Source organism: Cucumis sativus, chromosome 5 (genome assembly GCF_000004075.3).
Source record: "Cucumis sativus cultivar 9930 chromosome 5, Cucumber_9930_V3, whole genome shotgun sequence".
In the NCBI taxonomy this organism is placed as follows: Eukaryota; Viridiplantae; Streptophyta; class Magnoliopsida; order Cucurbitales; family Cucurbitaceae; genus Cucumis; species Cucumis sativus.
Genome location: NC_026659.2, coordinates 14,025,614 through 14,046,195, shown reverse-complemented (window position 1 = coordinate 14,046,195; position 20,582 = coordinate 14,025,614). Strand labels below are relative to the sequence as shown.

The following is a 20,582-nucleotide window of genomic DNA, read 5'->3' as shown; positions in this document are numbered from 1 at the left end:
TATAGACCTAACTAAATTTTGATACGTCTAGAATATGCATGAATGCATAAATTTAGAGTTGTATACTTCTATTCTATTATCACGTTAAGTTTGCGTGTATATATATATATTAGGTTTTAATTTCTTGTTAATTTATGATAAGCTTAATATACTAAAAAAAAACCCTTAATTTACTTCTTATTTAACTAAAAATAAGAGATGATGTGGCAGAACAACTAATTTGATTTTTCTCCTCTTTTTTGGTTTTGTTTTTGTTCACTTTAGTATTACTTTTTCAACATTTCCACCTATGATTTTGATTAATATATGGATTTGTATGATCATCAAACTTTATCATTACTACTATTATTTTAACGTATCATTTAGCCCTTTTTGTTAATTTTACAAGTCAATCCCACATTTGAGTATAAATAAGATTGATTAATTTAAATACATACTTTCAACTACTTCAAATCTCCTCCCTCTAAACATCGTTAGTATAAAAACAAACATCAAATTAATTATTGAATAAATGGTGAAGTCATATATGATCACTATTTATATGTGTGTGTATATATAGTAATATATTATAAATATAATAATTAAAAAGCAATCCAAACAATTAGTGACATTCTCAACTTTTTCACACAATTATTGTAATCTGATTCAGCTTAAAATAATTATCTCATTTTATGTAAATATATTTTTAGCTTTTGCTATATTCCCCCTTCCTTTTTTTTTTTTCATTTTATGAAACATAGGGTAGGAGAAAATTACGTAAAAACTATCTTAACCAATTCACTTCCATTAAGTTGTCCTTTTGATTTCAATCATAGTCTCTTTTAACATCAATTTTTTCTTTTTTATAATAAGGGAAGAAACAAATGTATGGTCAATTAGTCATTAAACAATGCTAATTTGTACTAACAATTCTGACCATTCAGTAATATAATTATTACAATTGAAAGTTGGGTAAGATATGATTTAAGCCCAAAAGAAAACAAAAGTTTACATAAGGAGAAATTGTAGGTGATCAATTCTAAAGGAGAAATGATCGAGATGAGTTTGTCATTTGACACTCGACAATTTTTTAGAATCACACTTTATTCTGACAAGAATGAGATTGCAGAATCTTAAAGTAGAAAGTTGAAAGATGAGTTTTATAAAAACAATACTACAACAAACAATTATTTTATATTTAGTCAAACTACTTTTCTTTTTTTTTTTGTTAATTTTAGTATCAAAGTGTACTCGATCTAACACCATATTGATGCAATTGGTCTCTGTAGATAAAGTCTAATAGCATAAACAGATGAAAGAAGTGGCAGGGAGAAGTGCCGGACACCCACCCACAAGCGAGTTTATCAAGGCAACCATACTTATAAATGAAAAAATGTTCTTTTGAAGAGATAAAAGAAAAGAAAACATCCATACTTATAAAACAAATAGACCAAATATGAATGAAGCTATATACATACATATGCAAAACCTATTATTATAAGAACAAAAAACCAATTAAAAACAAAACAACAATTGCAAAATGTTCATATATATGACTCACATTCCTAACTGAAAAGAAAAAAGAAAATCACAAGTTTATTGTTAAAAGTGTTGATAATAGAGAAAAGAGTATTTATTTAGAGCCGAAAGTGGAGGATTAAGATAGATGTGTTTTGATATTTCATATAAATATATTATGAGATGAGAAGATGATAAATATTATTATGTAGCAGTGAGGGAGTGAGGGAGTGAGGGGTGAAGGGAAGGAAAGATTAAAAATGGTGAAAAAGGAAATGATTGGTTTTTAAGAGTAAAGTAATTGAATTGGATTGAAATTAAAGAGAGACTAAAAATGTTGGCGTGAGACAACAGCTACTTTAGTTACATAGTTTTATCACAAATGCCTTCACTATATATAATCCACTTCACAACACACAATACCCTAAATATTCATATTTATACCATTTTAAGAAATATATATATATATATAAATATATATATTTTCTTTTGAAATAAAAGCTAAGGTGGAGAGTCCACAATAATTGGCATCAAATGCTTATGGGGATTCGCACTGTTGCTGAATTCCAAGATCTGCAACAACGTATCCATTATTTATTTGAAAGTAAGAAACCCCCCTCCTCTTCTTCCTTTTCTTTTCTCCCTCCCCCTCTCTCTCTCTCTCTCTCTTGCTTTACTTTCTTTTAAAATTTAAGCTTTTTTTCCATTGGTGGAGCTTTGTGAGGATTGAAATTGAATGACCCAAATGACCCAAATCAAAAAGACAAGAGGAGGGGGTTCCTTGGATTTTGGTGGCTCATAAAGCCTACCAATTTCAATTCTTAACACTGCTTTGTTTCTGTATTTTCTAGCTCTAACTGTAGCTGTAGAGTTCAATTCAAGCCTTTTTTTTTTCTTTCTCTTTCTACGTTTTGTAAAATGGATTTCATAATATAATTTTAAAGCTTTGTATTGCCACACCCAAAGCCAATCAGGGCTTCGTCGGAAAGTTGCACCCAAAAAAGGTAACCCCCACCCTTCCCTTTGCTTTTCTCTCTCTATCTCTCTCTCTCTCTCTATTTCTCTCTCTCTCTCTCTTTTTCTCTCTGTAATTTCTTTCATTTTGTGCTGTTAGGGCTTCTATCCTTTGCCATTTCGATCGTTACCCAGATGAAATCTACGTGAGTAGTTTCTTTTCTTCTTATTTTTGCCTTTTTATGTCCTTTTCCTTCAACCCCTTTTGGGGGTTTTCAATTGGGTTCTTGTAATTTTGCTGTTTCATGGGGGTTTGGCTCTGATTTGTGGAGTTTAGAGCTTCAAAAATGCTTTGTATTTTGATGGGTGTTTGCGTTTTGGGTTTGTTTCTTGCTGTTTGTGGGTTTTTGTCGTATCAATTTTGCATTCCCCCTTATTATGTTGTCCGATTGTTTTGGAATTATGGCCTTTTTGCATTCTTCCTTTTCCTTTCTTCTGCTTGGGATGTTTATTTGTGTGGGAATTATTATAGATACTACTTGTGTTCTTCCTTTTTTTTTTTTTTTTTTTTGCAGTAATTATGTCTTCTTTGGGTTTTATGATTTAATTGTTGTGTTGTTTTCCTGAATTTATAGGTTGGATATGTTTCAGCTGAGATTCCTGTGAGAGTTACTGTAAATAAGAGGATTAGTAATCATGGCAGCAGAATCCAACACGGGGTTTCACCGCGACGAAACCTTAAGTTCGGCTTTGAATCGGCACGCAATATCTTTTCAGTCTACCGCAACCACTAGCAGCTCAGAGATGATGACAATGGGGAACTATTTTGGGGTCAACAACGCCTCGGCCATAATGTTTTCAGGGAATTCTAGCGTCGTCAACAATAACAACAATCATCCTGTCATTAGCCAAGCTACCAATTCATCTGGTTCTCTGCTTCTTGATACGGTGCCAGGGCTCAAGCATGATGCTGGGTTGGCAGTCGAATGGTCTGTGGAAGAGCAAATCAAATTGGAGGAAGGTCTTGTCATGTAGGTTCTTTCTTTTTATTTTCTAACTTATGTTCTTATCGGATTTTGTTGGCTTTAGGATTACTGAAATTTATGCGAAGAGTTATCTTGGAAAGAAATTTTCAGTGTTATAGAACTCTGGACGTCTTTGTTTTATATCAGGTCTTTTATGTTATAAATTGAACTTGAAATAATCTAAACAATGATACCTACAGACAGCAAGACGGTGGAATTTATATCAGAATTGGAATCCAATAATTGTTTTATATTATCCCCTTACATGTGGTTTATTTTCCCTTTGAAGTTCTTTTATGTTTAGTCAGTCATTCTTTCTGGACTGCTTGATACATTAAAGTTCTTCTCTTGTGTAATCTATTTTAATTTCTTGTTATATCGATAAAACTATAGAGACATCAAAGGTCATACTTTCTATCTTCCGTTCTCTCTGTCTTAATTGCAATGATCAACTTTCTTTTTCAGTATTTTCTATATTGTTTGCTTGCCATTTGATAGGTTTGCTGATGAACCAAGCATTTTGAGGTATATCAAGATTGCTGCCACGTTGCGTGATAAAACTGTCAGGGATGTTGCTTTAAGGTGTAGGTGGATGACTGTAAGCACCTCAATCTTATAAAATGCTTCTCTGTATTATGATTGTGACTTAAGTATGAGTTATATTTTAATAGAAATTGTTTGAGATTCATTATTTTGTGGACAATATGGAATTAGGTGTCTTTAGGCGCCACAACTCCCAAAGTTTTCCTTCATTTGGATGTAAAATAGCCTCTCTATTTAGTTTATAGCACTACTTTTGAAAAGCAACTATTTTTCTTTTTTAGTTTATTTGTTAAAAACAAGGGAGTTCTGTTTGTTGTCAAATTTCATGATACCAAAAGATTTTGTGTTAATGTTGCCTTTTCTATTACATTTTGTGAAAGCTTTTTCTGTGTAAAATACAACTGGTCTGCCCTCTTCAAGTTCATATAGAAGTCTAACTAGCAAACTTCTTAACAGAGAAAACGAAGAAAGCCTGAAGAACACATTGGAAAGAAAGTGAACAATCGAAAGGTACTTTAATGAAACTTGATGTGTGTGTGATGTTTGTTCTGCTAGTACATTTATTTTGATGTTTGTATTTTCCATCATTTATTTTTCTATTTTGGAGAAGCTCAGAATGACTAGCACAGATGAAATTGCTGAAACTCTTATAAGATCTTGTGTTTTAATATTCCAATATCGACAATGACAACATACAAGGTTACTTGGGTTCCATAAAATTCTAGAATCATTGGTTATTCATTTCAATGTATCCCTTACAGTTTCCTGCTTTTGGTTTATGCCGATGCCTGGAGCTTAAAACTTTTCAGAACAAGACTAGCTTCTGTTAGCTTTTATGGATACATTGCTATTCTTATCTGGCAATATTATCAGTTGTTAAGTTGCACAATCTGTTCAAGAGAATTTCTTTCAGTTAATTTCTACATTCACTGGTTAATGTATCTACTTCCTTCAATAGTTCAACGTCTAAACTAATTATAGGACACTAAGTTGAAGTATAGGTTCAAATCAAGAATTTTTTGAAGTTTCCAATGGTAGTGATAATTTTTGCTAGAGTTTCCTCTAAATCTTTACAATGTCATATCGATTTGAAGATCCAATTTCCTAATGCTTTTGAATGTTCAGGATAAGCTGGTGGAGCCATCTTTAAAAATGAACACACCTTCAGCCCCTGGACCCAGCATGGGTGTATATTCACATATGATGCAGCATGTGAACAGAAAAGAACGTATGCCTTCTGAAGGTTAGCTGTTCTTGACATTTCCTTCCTCTATACTTCATTATAGTAGCTCTTAATGACTACCAATTATTCAAGTTTCTATTTGAGACGTTTCTTTTCATCAAAGTCTCAGAGATTAGCAGTGCAGCTGCACATCTTTTGGAACAGAATGCTCAAGCTTTTAGTCAAATTACCTCCAACCTTTCCATGTACAAGGTGAATATCTTTTGGCTTTTAGTGGACGCTGTTTTCTACTAGAACCATTTGCAATTCATATTAGTTAGTTTTGAATGGGAAATTATCTGGTCTTAATATAATAATACTAAACTGTCACATTTCACCAGCCTAGAATAAGTTTACTCAGTATTCTGAACTTTACTTTATAAATTAGACACCATATAATCTGAAAAAAGATGAAGGCCCACCTGTTTTTTTATTCTTAATTTCCCTTATGATGAAATCACATGGAAGGATCTTTGTCTGCTAGCTTATCATTTAGCACTTTTGTGGATGCTATTGTTCAATTATTGCTTGGCTAATAAAGGCATGAGAAAGAAGTGATGGAGAGGACTTGGATAATTTTGCAGGATTCCAAAAATTTCATGAATGCAAAATGTCAACACTGTACTCCTGAAGGAATGCACTTTTCTGTCACTTTCTGAGACACATAAATGATACCTCGGTATTAACTGAATATATCTCCGAAGTGAAGCTTAGAAACTTCCAAACTATTTTCACAATTCTGATAGTTCATTGATGTTGATTGCATCCTATCAAGGGAAGGGGGATAAGGCAGTGTTCTATAAAGTTTTTCCGGGCACACACCTAGGCTCAAGGTCCAAGTTTGGTGCCTTGCCTTGAAAAAGCAAAACTCACAACATAAGGCACATGCCTTTTGTGAAGCCCCTAGGCTCAATGCCCTGGGCCTTGGGACTTTTTCATTATTTTTTTAAAATAGTAATAACTAGGGTTTTCCATTATTTATTAACTAGAAATTTCAAATTTACTAAGCCAATGCAAACTTTCTTGTGTTTAGAAGTTTTTTGTTTTATAGTTTCACTTCGACAGTTTTTTTTTCTTCTTAATGTAGTACTCTTATATGTGCATCTTACAAAAAAGAGTCCACACCTTTTTTCGTGTGTGTGTGTGTTTTGGACTTAAGCCTTGGAAGACTGTTGTGTTTTATTGCATTTTGTGCTTTAAAAAATACTGGGGTGGGGGTACGTTAATGCCTTATTGCTATGGTCTAAAATGTCTTCTGTTGATGGTTTATTCTTGTTCTTCAAAATAACCACTAGCTGATACAAATGTAAAACAAATCTATGTCATGAAATTATAGATGCTCAAGTTTTTTATTGGGTTATGATGTATCATCTTTTCAAGCAGTTGCAGGATAACATTGATCTTTTCTGCCGGACAAGGAATAATATTATTGCTATCCTAAATGAGTAAGTGGTTATTCATTTTATTTACTTGAAAGTGATTCCTACAGACCCAGTCTTTAGGCAGAACCATCACCTATTAATTGAGACCTTGATTTCCAACTTTTGCAGCATGAGGGACACTCCAGGCATAATGAGCAAAATGCTACCACTTCCTGTATCTATAAATGAAGATCTTGCAAATAGAATCTTACCTAGCACAACCTGGTAAGATCTTTAACAAATGTGTTAGCCGAATGGGTGCAAAGTGACACAGAATTTTGGGCTGTATTTTCTTCAACTTCTTTTGAGTCAGAATTTGGTTTACAATGTGTTCGGATTGACTTTCTAAGTGTTTATAAACACTCGAAAGTTGATCCAAATGGACAGTTAGTTTAGGTTTAGGATTAGGAATGTAGATGTCTATGTAATACTTTATTTGGCTGGTGTAAGATGAAAGAAAATGAAGTTAGGAGGAAAGAAAGTGTTGGCCCAAAAAAGAAAGAGTGATTTCTGATGTAATCTTCTGTTTTTTGAATTGGTTGGTCAGAATTGGATGGCTCCATTCTTTTGGCCCTTGGTTGTGTTTTATGCCTACACCAGGGCCATTGCAAAGAAATACGAACAAGAAGAAGATGATGAAGACGACGATAATGATGATGTGTACGGCTGATTGGACAGTTAGCCCCTGCTGCCCAATCAGACAAAATCAAATTGATGGCTGAGAAAAAGTTTGATATTTTTTTGAAGTCATGTCGGTGAGCTCCCCCAAGCACACAAAAAATATTAAGAGGGAAGTCAAGTTTTAGTCAGCTGCAGATATATTGGTTGGGAGATTTGAGTGAAAAGGGAGAGGAAAAAAAAGAAAAAAAGAGAGAGAGAGAGAAGGGGAAAATATTGGATCTGCTGCTTCCAATTTGTACTATTTTAGGCATTTACCTAAAAGAATAAAATTATTGTGCAAAAATATTTGATATGAAAGTATAGTTGGATTGGAGGAGCTGAAATGATTGTGTTACCATTAATTGCATTTCTGTAGTTATCTGTTTGTTGGAAGGCTAATTTGGGGATTTGGGGTGACATGAGCATTGCAAAAATAGACATACACCACACCTTCTTCAATTATTTGATTCTTCCCTCAACTTGAATATTCATTCCCTTTCTCTCTTGCAATCATTCCCATACCTTTTATGTGCCTTATTTGCCTTGTTTTAAAGGTCATTGTACTTATTATGTCCTCCCAAGTTTTTTACTTTGGAAAATGTTTTGATGTATAATTAATTTTGTTTTTTACCTAAAAAATATTATCTTCATTCAAAAAACAAACTTCATAATAATTTTGGTTTAGCATACGTGAATAACTGCCAACAAACTTACAGATATGGTCATCAATTTCATTACCCAATGCTGTTGTTTCCTTTCACCATATTTTAGAAATTTTCCTTTCACTTCCTTTGCACTTAATGAATCATAGATATTAATAGTTTTTTAGGAGTCTCTGTCTTTTTTTGTCTTCAGATTTAAATAATACTCAACGTTAGTGACTTAAGGGAGTGGTAATTGGACACCAAAATATATTAATGATGTGACTAATTTAATTTTGATTGGACAAAAAGTCCTTTCTTTAAAAAATATTGAGTTTTTTTTTTTTTAAGAAACTCCATAGACCACTTCTCAGTCCTAGATTTTCATACAAATAAAAATCTTTAGTTTCTTCTATTTTTATATTATATTCTCTTTAAAAAAAAACTTTTTGTCCAATCAAAATTAAAAGTTATCATATGATTAATATATTTTGATTTAAAATTAGTTCAGTCACCATTCCTTTATTTAAAATTGAACATTATTTAAAGGCTAACAATGATCATGAAACACAATGACTAAATACAAACTTCCGTTCTTTTATTAACAATAAAATTGTCTCAAAAAAATTATTGATTTCCAATCTCCAAACATTTCATCAAATATAATTCCAACATTTATTCAGTTATCAATATTTTTTTTTTCTTTTTAATCATTTTAACTTACTGTTCTTTATTCTCCCAATCTTATGAATAATGAATCTCTAAAAGATATATATAAAACCGAGAGAAGTTTCATTAACACCATGGGCTAAAAGCTATCCCAACCCATATGGTCGCATCCCTAATATCCTATAATTTTTAGTTTTAAGATTTTAACACCTACAAAAATTGTTTCTATAATTTTTAGTTTTAAGATTTTAACACCTACAAAAATTGTTTCGATAAATGTACAATGGTATAAAGTTTGGTATATGTTAAAACAAAAAACTGTTGGGTACATTACATTGTCGGGAGAAAGTTTTTCATAACATTAGATTGATATTTCTATCTGTCTATTAAAATTTGAAATTTTACTATATTTTTCTTAAAAAGAAATATTCATTTTACTACTTTTTAAAAAATGGTTGAAAAGTGAATGTACAACCAAGTTTGGTATGAGAAAAGTTAAACATTGATTCATTCTCAACACAAATGACAATACAATAATAAGTCTAACGACGAGACAAAGAATCACATACCCAATGCGTAAAAATTTCTAAATATAATTAATTGTATCAATAAAAGAGATTATCGATGTGATAAAGTTTATTATCAATAAAATTTACTATTTTTTCAAATTCTTTTTATAGAAAAAGTGTTATACTTATATACTTAATTTTTTGAAATTTATTTATTATTACATTTTATAAGAGTTTCTAGTTATGCACTTTTTTTAAAATTATTTTTTATTGCCAAATAAAAACAAAGAAAAAAAAGTTTGTTCATAGTTCTAAGTTTCAAATCTATTATTTATGAGTTTTCAAAAATAGATTTAAAAGTGGATTTTTTAAGAAAACATTTTTGATACTTTTTTTTAGTACCAAATTGCATCTATGAAGTTATCAATTTGTTAGAAGCCTACCTTGGTTAATTGGGTAATTTTTGTTAATGTATTGATGACTATTTTATTAAAGATAAAATTTGACAAATATGATGGACAATATGTTAACAATAAACCTTGGAATCAGTGTGTCAACAAGATATTTTTTTATATATAAAATATTGATTTGCAGATTTGGTGGAGCATTGATTCTTTATCTTTATTATCTACTAAGAGTATTTATTATTTGTTAAATTAGTATTCTATAAGCTAACCACACACACATATATATATATATGTTACTCTATTCTTTTTAGGGTTAAAGTCGCTTGATGTATAGAGATGGAAAATCAAACCTCTCATGTTTGCAATAAAAAGTAACATGAATTACCATCCAAACCTAAACAAGAGAATAGCAGAGTTGAAATAATAATACCTTTCATGAAAAAAATGCATATTCAAATAATTGACCAACTAAGATAATAAAATTGAGTAGTTATAAATAGAAAGTCGGGAGATATATTTTGAGTAAATAATTGGCATTTGAGGCGTTAGTCTTTGTGGTCACCATTTCATATTTTATTAGAATTGAAGTACTTGGTCCTAAAAAAATATAATTATTTGTGTCATTGTTTTTTTTTTGGTATGAAACGAACTAATTTGATGTATGCAATAATTTATTATAAAGTGCATAACAGTTGGACACTGTTTATTTATATTTTCTTTTTCTTTATAATAAAGGCACATACACAATTTGTACTAAATGAAATCTCAATTTTCTATTAGATCACAATATCTATGATCCATTCTTTACCGTGAAACCATTGTCTTGTAAGTTTTGTAAATAATCCAAATTTTGCATTTGAAACCTGGAATGATTTCAATCTATGGCATTTTTTCTCTTTTTGGAAACTGATACATGTTTTTGCATCTCTGCCATTATAGTTTGGAATCTATCCTCAAAACAGTTTTTTAATTCACTAATTCTATTTTTTAGTGTTTGTACCTCAACTTTTCTTTGTCATTTAGATTCGTGAAGACGTTTTTCAGACTCATTAAAGCGTCGCTCAAGATTGTGTACCTTAGACGATGATCCAAACAATTCAGAAGGGGTAACACCTACCCCATTATAACCACAAACACGTCCATGTTTCTCCACTCTTCAATGAATTGCCAAACCTTGCATAGCCTGTGATCCATCCTCAACTATTTTGTTTGCTTGAATCGTGCCAATGACATTCACAATATTCCCCTCTAAAAGCACCAACAATAGTTAGAAAACCACAAGGAGGGGCATAGCACTAACTAATCTCGTTCTTGCTAAAGGAAAATTTTGGTAATTCAATCTTAGGGTCAATGACCGAATTTTATAGTTGCCTACTAAACAGGAAATGTTAAACATCCAGATGAAGCTTAACAACTAATGATATATTAGCTTTGTAATAATAGAATGCAGAGTAGAAGGCATTGAATTTTTCTCCTACAACAATTGAACATAGAAATGATTAGTACATAACTAACATAATTGCAAATAACGATATAACATATCTACACTATTTTGTCTTTCAGATAATCTAAGAAATGCATGTCTTACAAGTTTTTCTTTTAGTGGAGCGTGGGATCATAGCAAGCTTTTGCAATCTTTCAAGGCATATCAGAATGTGGTGGGTGTCTAAACTAATAGTTGTGTCCTCATTCATTCTAAATTTCCACAACTTGATAACTCAACTCTTTCGTTGAGTTTTAGGTTTATTTTGAAGTTTTAAAATTTTACTGACCTTTAATAATATTTTACAGGAAAAAAATGAACAAATGTTGTCAAATCCCGACTTGTATTTTAACTGGGCAACTATAAGTTAAATTTAATTATGTTCTCTTTTTCAGTTTGATTTGGCTTCTAATGTGATTGTTTGCTTTCTACCATTTTGGTTATTGCTATTCATTCAATGAATGAAGTCTGTTTCAACTTGACAAAGATTTCTCATGTAACGGGCAAAACTTGGTCATGATAAGCTTGTCAACTTGTTTGGTCCATTGAAGAATGGTGATACAGTAGTCAATCAATGGAGGAAGAGATTTGTGAGGTTTAATAAGGATAGTGACATACAGAGTAGAATATGTTTGCAAGCATAGAGTATTTTGAGAATATGAGTCTAATTGATTTTAGTTGAGGTGAACCAAGCAGTGGAAAGACTGGCCTAAATTTTACCATAACCAAATGGATTCAGGGAATTGCAATTATTGAGGTGCAAATTAGCAATTAAATTTTTATTTCAAATAAGCTTATTAAACAAATCAAGAGGATAAACGTAAATCAACATACATAATATATACTCGTATAAACTACCATGGTTAAATATTAACTTGACAATTGACAATAGCACATTGACATTTTATACTTTTTTTTAGTAAAGAACATTTAGTATTTGTTTTAGTCGAGGAAAACAAAGAACATTTAGTATTTTGTGACAAATTTACATAATTATAAAAGATGGACATTTTTAAAAATAGCAAAATAAATTAAAATATTTATACATTATAGCAAAATTTTAAATTCTATGCATGATAGACTTCTATCAAGGTAGTATATGAGCGACTATTATCGATAGATTTTAAAAAAATTGTTATAGGTTGTAAATATTTTGTAAAATTTGTCATTTTAAAAAATTGAATATTCCAATGCATTCGTATCCTATTATTTTAAAAATTGGCATATTTCCGTGTTAGTTTCCTGTTCGGGTGTTCGTGTCCATGTTTGTGCTTTGGCCCTAATATTTTTCATTGTCCTCAAGCCATAGTCACAAGAAGACAAAAATAGGGTGATTTGGAAAAAAGGTTGATTTTTTGGTTTTTTTTTTTTTTTTTTTCTTTTTTTAATTTTTTCTCTATCAAATCATCGTTAAAGAAATAGTGGGTGCTCCATCTCATTTAATTTATTATTTTTAATTATTATCATTATCATTATTAATAATAATACATTTTTTTTTTTTGCTCTATCTATGTATTTATATATATCTACATGTTTTAAAATTCGAATTTTTATACTTTTTAAGTAAAATTTTGAACTTGTAAAAAAAGTACAATATCTTTGTTCTACACTTATAATATTAAAAGTTTAAAATACCAAAATCCACATAAAGATAACATTTTTGTAAAGTTAATTTCATAAAATTTTTAAAAAAATGATTTACTTTTTATTCTTGAATCACGCACGTATATACACACAATTGGTCTATTATTGATTTATACTCTAACCTTCCATTTATCCTCACATATATATATACACACAATTTGATTTATACTCTAACCTTCCATTTATCCTTCTATCTTCTTCTGTTACCTTTATTTTTAATAACAAATAACTTTTAATTTTCATGAATTTAAAATTATTAAATATTTATGATCCATTCTTTACTGTGAAACCATTGTCTTATAACTTTTGTAAATAAACCATTGTCTTATACCACATAAACCATGCTATTTTATTAAAGCACTTGGAATCTTCTACCCATATGGTATGGAAATGTTAGGCTATAAGGTTATCTATCTATGGCCTTTTTTCTTTTTTCTTTTTTCTTTTTTAAAACTAAATGCTGATATTCTTGGTGATACTGACACGTACATGATGTTGAGTAATCAAGGCTTCTTGAGAGATGCTCGGCACAGGAATAAGTTGTTCGAGATTGACAATTGATATTTTTCATTCCTTAAGAGAATGGGAATTACTGAATTAAGAAGCAAAAGATTTGGGAAACATTTCTTTCTCCACACATTCGGTTGTCTCAAAATGCTTTAATTCACAACCTAGCTAGCAACAAGTCATATTTTATTTTCCCCTTACTGTGAACTGTGAATGGTTCTACTTCTCTTTATATCTTGTCATTTTGTTTTGTCTAAAAAAACTACAGAACAATACATTTTATTTTACTAATGTCACAAACCACTTGTTATGGCACTTTCATTGGAAAGGAAAACACAAATAAATTCAAAGATTGAATTAAAAGTCACAACAACCCCTTGGACCTGGGAGTTCTGAAATTCTTCATTTCACACTCCTGCTCTCTTTTCTCCTTTACACGCCATGCCCTTTTGCCATCCCCTTTATCTGGAGAAAACCAGGTTCTTCCCTCATAATCCACAAGCAACACAGAGTTGTTTGTCTTTCAGCTTTATCATAAATGGGTATAGCAATTTTGTTCTTTTTTCGCTTCCTTTGCTGTTGCTTCTTCTTTTATGCTCAAGTCTTCATCTCCATTGATGCAAAATGTCACCCTGATGATTTGAAAGCCTTAAAAAGCTTTGTCAACCGCCTTCACACTCCAGTTCAAGGTTGGGATTATGGCTCTTCTTCTGACTGTTGCAGTTGGAAAGGAGTGACCTGCAGCAATCCACCAGCTTTGAAGTTCAATGATTCTAATGTCTTCTCTAGAGTTGTGGGTTTGGAACTTCCAGGTGAGAGATTAAGAGGAAATGTTTCAGAGTCTTTGGGAGATTTGGTTCAGCTCAAAACTCTCAACTTGTCAGACAACTTTTTCACAAATTCTTTTCCATCGAATCTCTTCTCCTTGCAGAATTTAGAGGTCGTTGACTTAAGTTCCAATAATTTCTATGGATATGCGCCATTGAATATCACCTCACCCTCCATTACATTTCTAGACATTTCTAAGAACAAACTCATCGGAGAAGTTGACCCTGGTTTCTGTCATATTCCAAAACAGATTCAAACACTTCAACTATCTTCCAACAGATTACATGGGAAAGTTTTGCCAGGTTTTGGAAATTGTTCGTTCTTGGAGGAACTCTCTCTAGCTTCCAATTTCCTCTCTGGGGATTTGCCTCAAGATCTGTTTGCCATGTCCAAGCTCAAAGTTCTTGACCTTAGTGATAATGCGTTTTCCGGGGAGTTGAGTTTTCAACTTGGGAACCTCTCAAATCTACTCTACTTGGATATTTCATTCAATCAGTTCTCGAGATTGCTTCCGGATGTCTTCTTCAACCTCCGAACGCTCGAGCAATTCGCAGCATCATCGAATAACTTCACAGGCGTTTTGCCAGTTTCATTAGGCAATTCACCAAGCATTACAACGCTAAGTCTTGACAATAATTCCTTCAGTGGTTCAATCGATGTTATCAACTGTTCAGCCATGGCTCGTTTGGCCTCTTTGAATCTTGGCTCTAATCATTTCATTGGCCAAATTGGGAGTCTATCATCTTGCAGCCAACTTCGGGTTGTAAATCTTGGCAAAAACAGACTCGATGGTGATTTCCCAGAAAGCTTCAAAAATCTCAGATCACTTTCCCATTTCTCAATTTCAGGAAATGGCATATGTAATCTCTCGGCAGCACTGACAGCTCTTCAACATTGCAAGAACTTGACTGTGTTGATTCTGACATTCAATTTCCATGGAGAGATTATGCCCACAAATTTAAACTTGAGATTTGAGAATACAAGACTGTTTGTATTAGCAAATTGTAGACTCACCGGTTCAATGCCGCCATGGCTGAGCAGTAGCACAAAGCTCCAGATTCTAGACCTGTCATGGAACTCTTTAAGTGGAGAAATTCCGTCTTCCATCGCTGACTTGCAATACCTCTTCTACTTGGATTTATCTAACAACTCGTTTTCTGGATCAATCCCCAGAAGGTTCACCCAATTTCATAGCCTCGTCAATCTCAAGAACACATTCAAAGGGGAGATATTCGAGGGATTCCCGTGTTACAGTAGAAAGCACCGATTCACAGTACGACAATACAAACAAGTTTTAGGGTTTCCGCCATTAGTGGATCTGAGTTACAACGAGTTAAGCGGAATGATTTGGCCGGAATTTGGGAATCTGAAAATTCTACATGTACTAGACCTGAGCAACAACAAATTAAGAGGAGAAATACCAAGCAGTCTATCAAAATTGACGAATTTGGAATTTTTGGATCTATCCTCCAACAATTTAACAGGAACGATTCCACCTTCATTGGAGAATCTCAGTTTCCTTTCAATGTTCAATGTGTCTGATAATCATCTTCGGGGACGCATTCCATGCGAAGGACAGTTTGAAACGTTTCTGAATTCGGGGTTTGTGGGTAACGATGAGCTGTGTGGGTGCCAAAGTGTTCGTTGTAAGGAGGAATCCAGGGGTGAAGAGAATTGGATTGGTGAGGATGAGGAGGAAAGGTGGAAGTGTGTTATTAGAGTGCCAATGTATGTGGGAGGTGCGGTGGGATTCGTTTCGACGGTGGGCGTTTGCTTCTGGTGTGGCATGGTGTTCCCGAGGGAAAGGAAATGGGGGCATAAGAAGTACGTACACGTTTATAGATATAAAATATTTGTAGATTTCTAGAGGGAAACCGAAAAAGGTGATTTTACATAAAGTTGGCCAATCTCTCGCCCAAATCCTCCCAGGATTACTCTCATTTCTTTGCTTTTTCCGTTGTGACCAAAATGCTCTCACAACTCCTCCCAATCAAATTTCTAAACTGCTTTGTCTTTTCCCCTCCTTTCCTTTCTCATCCACACACATTCCGTATTTCCCCACTCATCAACCAAAATAAGCTTAATATATCTTACTTTTCTCATTTACATACTCACTGCCAATTGTTTCTTTTATGTATTTTTCTTACCTAATTTCCATGTAATCTAAAGACCTTGGTCAACTTTATCTATATTTACTCCATGATTAGTATAGGGTTTTAAATCTCGACCAAATGTGTAATTATTTCACCTTGAGATTCTGGTTGTTTTATCAATTTTCTATACATATTTGCTAGACGCCTGTGTATTTGTTGGTTTTGGTGGTGAATGAAAGGAGATTGAGAAAGAATATGTTAGAGGTCAAATGAAAGGATTGAATGTCAAAGTTAGTACAAAAATTCGAAGATTATCTAGATGAAATTTTTAGAATCATTGGGACAAAATCAGCTGAGTATGATATGATTCTAAAATGTTTGTATAATGTGAAACCTTTTATATATGCTTTTGTTATTAGACATCAAGATCTTCAATTTTTTCTAATCGGTGATGATGTGTTTGAAGTTGCGGTTTCAGTTTCTAAGGTATCAATACCAACCCATCAATCCGGGTGTACTTTGTGGTCATTTACTATTCCAATAACCTAAAAAAACATTCTTATCATCGCCTGAGCGCCTAACCTTCAATTAATCCCATAGTAGAATGGTGTCTTGAACGAGGTTTGAGATTTGAGTCCATTGACTACTAATGTGTGTTCTTTAGAGTTGGGAGATGATACACATGGAGGGGTTGGTTAGCATGATACATATGTAGAGTAATTGGATGATGATTTTAACAACAATGACAATGCATTTGGCATGGAGATGTCATCAGATTAAGATGTCAAGTCGACATAAATGTGGAGTCGTTTGAGGTTTATGAGGCAGATGTCAATACTTATCTTACACATCATATTGAATTGATAGACAATCATATATCGATGGAAACATAGGTAGAGTGTATGTTTAGTGTAGAATAAGTGAAGAAAGAGGACATGTGGGTGAAAGTAACCTGGCTCGTGATGATCAGTCGGATGGTTTACTGCACAGTGATGACGAACAATCAGTCAATGTTAAGAAGCAGAAGCGTATTGAAATATTGATGGATCACACCATGGTCGTCTCAACCGAGTCACATCTTGAAGATATGTTGGTTAGTTATTTGTTTTTAAGTAAGAAATTGGTTTGACGAAAAAACTGTCTGTATTTGCTATTAGGAAGAATTTTTAGTATCGTATTGATCGATCCAATAAGAAGTTATGTTCCAAGATGAGTTAATCGAGGTTGTTTGTGAAAACTAAGCGTTATTAAAATGAGAGATTCTATTATGTTTAAAGTTTCTAAGCATGTTAGTACTCACACATGCCAAAATTAAGATCTTACCAAAGCAAGATCGTAATCAAACTATGAGTTGGATCATAACCAAATTAATTTAGTCGAAGTTCCAAGATGTTAGTCGTGGTTATAGGTCGAAGAAAATAATTCAAAATTTTTAAAAGGAATACGAAGTAGACATTACTTATGAGAGGACGTGGAGAGCTCGAGAAGTTGCATTGTCCATGGTAAGAGGGTCCCCTAAAGAATCTTACAATTTGTTAGCTCAATGTGGAGAAGCATTGAAGATTTCTAATTTGCCAATACAATTTAGAGACGGAATTCAATGAACATTTTAAGTAGTGTATATGACACTTGGGACATCTATCAGAGGTTTTTTAAATTGCATTAGGCTAGTCATCTTAGTTGGCGTTGCACAATAAAAAGGAAAATACAACGGTATCATGCTCGTAGGGTTGGATGATAAGGAGAATGATGAATGATGGACATGGTTCATGAGAAGATTACAAACAACTTTTGACATTGTCAATGGGCTAGTGTTTGTACCAACCGCTACAAGAGTATTGTCAAATCCATCACCATAATGGGTAAATTTAAACCTAGCTAAACCCTTCTGTTTTATAACTCGCGATATAGTTTGTAAAGTCAACTTGATTGTTATATAAGGAGGTGAACTCAATTAAGAAGATTCAAGCACTAACAATTGCTCTATAATTGGTTCAAGTTGACGTTAGAAAATGAAAAATCAATTCAACTTTATAATTTATTTTATTTTTACAAAATCATATCTTGTTTTTGTGTTATTTCATTATTGAACTCATATATGTTTATTCATATTTTTTTGTTCCAACTTCTTAATTCTTGTTCCAACTTCTTCTTATTGGTGCAGCAGGGTGAATTTAAAGAAGGATAATAAAATACATAACATTAGTTTTTATGTTTTTTAGATTAGGGTTTTCAATAAAACATTTGGTAGATGATTTTATAATTTTTTTATTCTAGGCAGCATGCTCAGGGCATTCCGGTAATTTAATCATTTTGCTTGTGGAATTTTTGAACTTGGAGTAAAGAACTAGTTCTCCTTTTATCTCTTGGGTCTTCAATTAAAGGGTAATCTAAATCTAATATTTTTTTCTTATGATCGTGTCAAATTAATCAGAGTATTTTCATTAATTTCGTCTATGTTCAATATGTAAAGTTTCTTGAACTTTTAAAATAATACATTAAACTACGATTAAGTTAACTCGACTATTTGGGTTTTGCAAGCTATAATAAGACTTTTAGTATTGAATTTTATCACTTGGGTTCTTAGCTTTTTTTTTTTTTAAAATACAAGAATAAAAAACCAAAACAAAAAATAAAGTAAAGATAAATTAAGAGTTTAAATATTGATATAGCAACAAAAATATTTTGAATGCAAATATAGAAGTGTTAAGGATGAAAAATCCAACCCCTCATTCTTAAAATGAAAAAGTAATCTCAATTACCACTAAAATATAAAATAGGGTAGTGGAAATGTAAAGGATTAGTCAAAAGTCAACAATTTCTTACACCCTGACCCTTTGACACATTGTGCATATATTCCTTCAACCTTAGGTAGTTTTAGAAATAGTTTGACAAATTTGAAATTTAATTAAAGTAGACAAAATTCTGACCTTAAATTGATTGTTTCAGTCATGGAAGGAAATGATTTCATAGTTTTGTTGTGCTTTTTGTTGATTGTTGTATTAACATTTATCAAAATCAAAGATAGGAATTAAAAGGAAGAAGAAAGTGGACGATGATAGGAGATGGGGTTTAGGGACGTGAAAGAGAAACTATGAGAGAGAAGATAGGAGATGGGGTGAGGGTGAGCGTGAGGAAGAAAAATTTTAAATCTAATTCTTAAATATTTAAACATTTCTTTTATTGAATATGAAAAACATGAAAGGATTATGAAAAATTGAAATTCAAATGAGAATCCAACATTTGGAATGTAAATTATAAATTACCAATTTAAACGGGTAAAATAATAAAATTTATAAGAAAAATAAAATATTTTATTTTATTTTATTTGAATTTAGATGCATTAACCTACCAAACCAATAAACTAATCTCCAAGATTATCTTCAGTAACCTAAACATTTATGTAGTGAATCATGTTTAAAAGATAACCTAAATGGTCTATAGTAGATGAATAAGGATGAATACCTTATCCCGGTGATATTATGAATATGATCTGCTTTATGGTTGTTACAATTGCTCTAAAGTGCTACAAATGATTTGAATTCTAATTATTCATGTCGAGACATTAAAACATAGGTATTTTATACAAAGAGTTTGTATAAGACCGAACCATCAAATGAATAGTCTCTCTTATTAACTAGTAACAAGGCAGTCCTTTGATTTGCATGGGTGAGAGCGGCCTATGTCGCCGACTCAAATAGACCTACCATTTTGGGGATTCGTCTGATTAGGGAGCTGGGAATACAACTACACAAGAAGGAATTCACTCATTTTCTATAAATAGAGTAAGTAGAGAAATTGGACTAATTTCAAGACTTGAACAATGTGGCGCCACTTCAATTCATTTTCTTGTCATGTTCGATATACATAGATTATAAAATATGCGTTATGTATTTTTATTTTTATTTTTTACATATATGGTACTGTATCTTTTAAAGTAAACTTTGAATTCCGTTATATATATATATATATATATATATATATATATATATATATATATATATATATATATATATATATATATATATATATATATATATATATATATATATATACTCATGCATATATTGGATAATACCTTCACATAATAGGTTCACAAGTTTTTTTTAATTTTGTAATTTTTAACACTTAATTTATGTACCACTGCATACACATACTATGTGATGGTGCAATATTTCTTGTTAACTATTACATATATACTACTTCATAATACATATATATTATGTGATTTGTGTTACATATATACTATTTCATTATGTAATATTGCTTACATATATATACCACTTTATATATACAGTAAAACATATATAGTGATATACAGTAACCGAAAATATTTTCACTTAATTCATGTTCTTTGTGTTTTTGTTTATCATATAGTAATATTACGTTGTTAGTCATATAAACATTTATATATTAAATATGTTGTAAACTACCTATTCCCTAATAATTAGTATTTAAAAACAAATATTTATATAGTAA

At 31.7% G+C, this 20,582-nt stretch overlaps 2 protein-coding genes across 5 annotated transcripts; both read left to right on the top strand.

The window, feature by feature from the left end:
* The first annotated feature begins 2,036 nt into the window (after window positions 1-2,036).
* On the top strand, window positions 2,037-7,697 carry LOC101213463. 4 transcript variants are annotated; one of them, XR_004216908.1, is made up of 10 exons: window positions 2,039-2,501; window positions 2,612-2,657; window positions 3,087-3,482; window positions 3,975-4,074; window positions 4,476-4,529; window positions 5,145-5,262; window positions 5,366-5,454; window positions 5,826-5,920; window positions 6,625-6,686; window positions 6,792-6,887. XR_004216908.1 is itself a non-coding variant. In XM_031886060.1 (10 exons), coding segments are annotated over exons 3-10 (849 nt in total). In that variant the 5' UTR covers window positions 2,048-2,501; window positions 2,612-2,657; window positions 3,087-3,147; the 3' UTR covers window positions 7,211-7,697. The 4 variants fall into 4 exon arrangements, 3 of the variants coding, with proteins under 3 accessions (XP_031741921.1, XP_031741920.1, XP_031741919.1); XM_031886060.1 differs by lacking the exon at window positions 5,826-5,920 and adding an exon at window positions 7,210-7,697 and having other exon boundaries at window positions 2,048-2,501; window positions 5,372-5,454; XM_031886059.1 differs by lacking the exon at window positions 5,826-5,920 and adding an exon at window positions 7,210-7,697 and having other exon boundaries at window positions 2,049-2,501.
* A 6,023-nt stretch (window positions 7,698-13,720) lies between these two features.
* LOC105435413 (phytosulfokine receptor 1-like) lies at window positions 13,721-15,877 on the top strand. Its single transcript, XM_011656236.2, has one exon. The coding sequence runs from the start codon at window positions 13,721-13,723 to the stop codon at window positions 15,875-15,877; it is 2,157 nt and encodes a 718-aa protein (XP_011654538.2).
* Window positions 15,878-20,582: the final 4,705 nt, after the last annotated feature.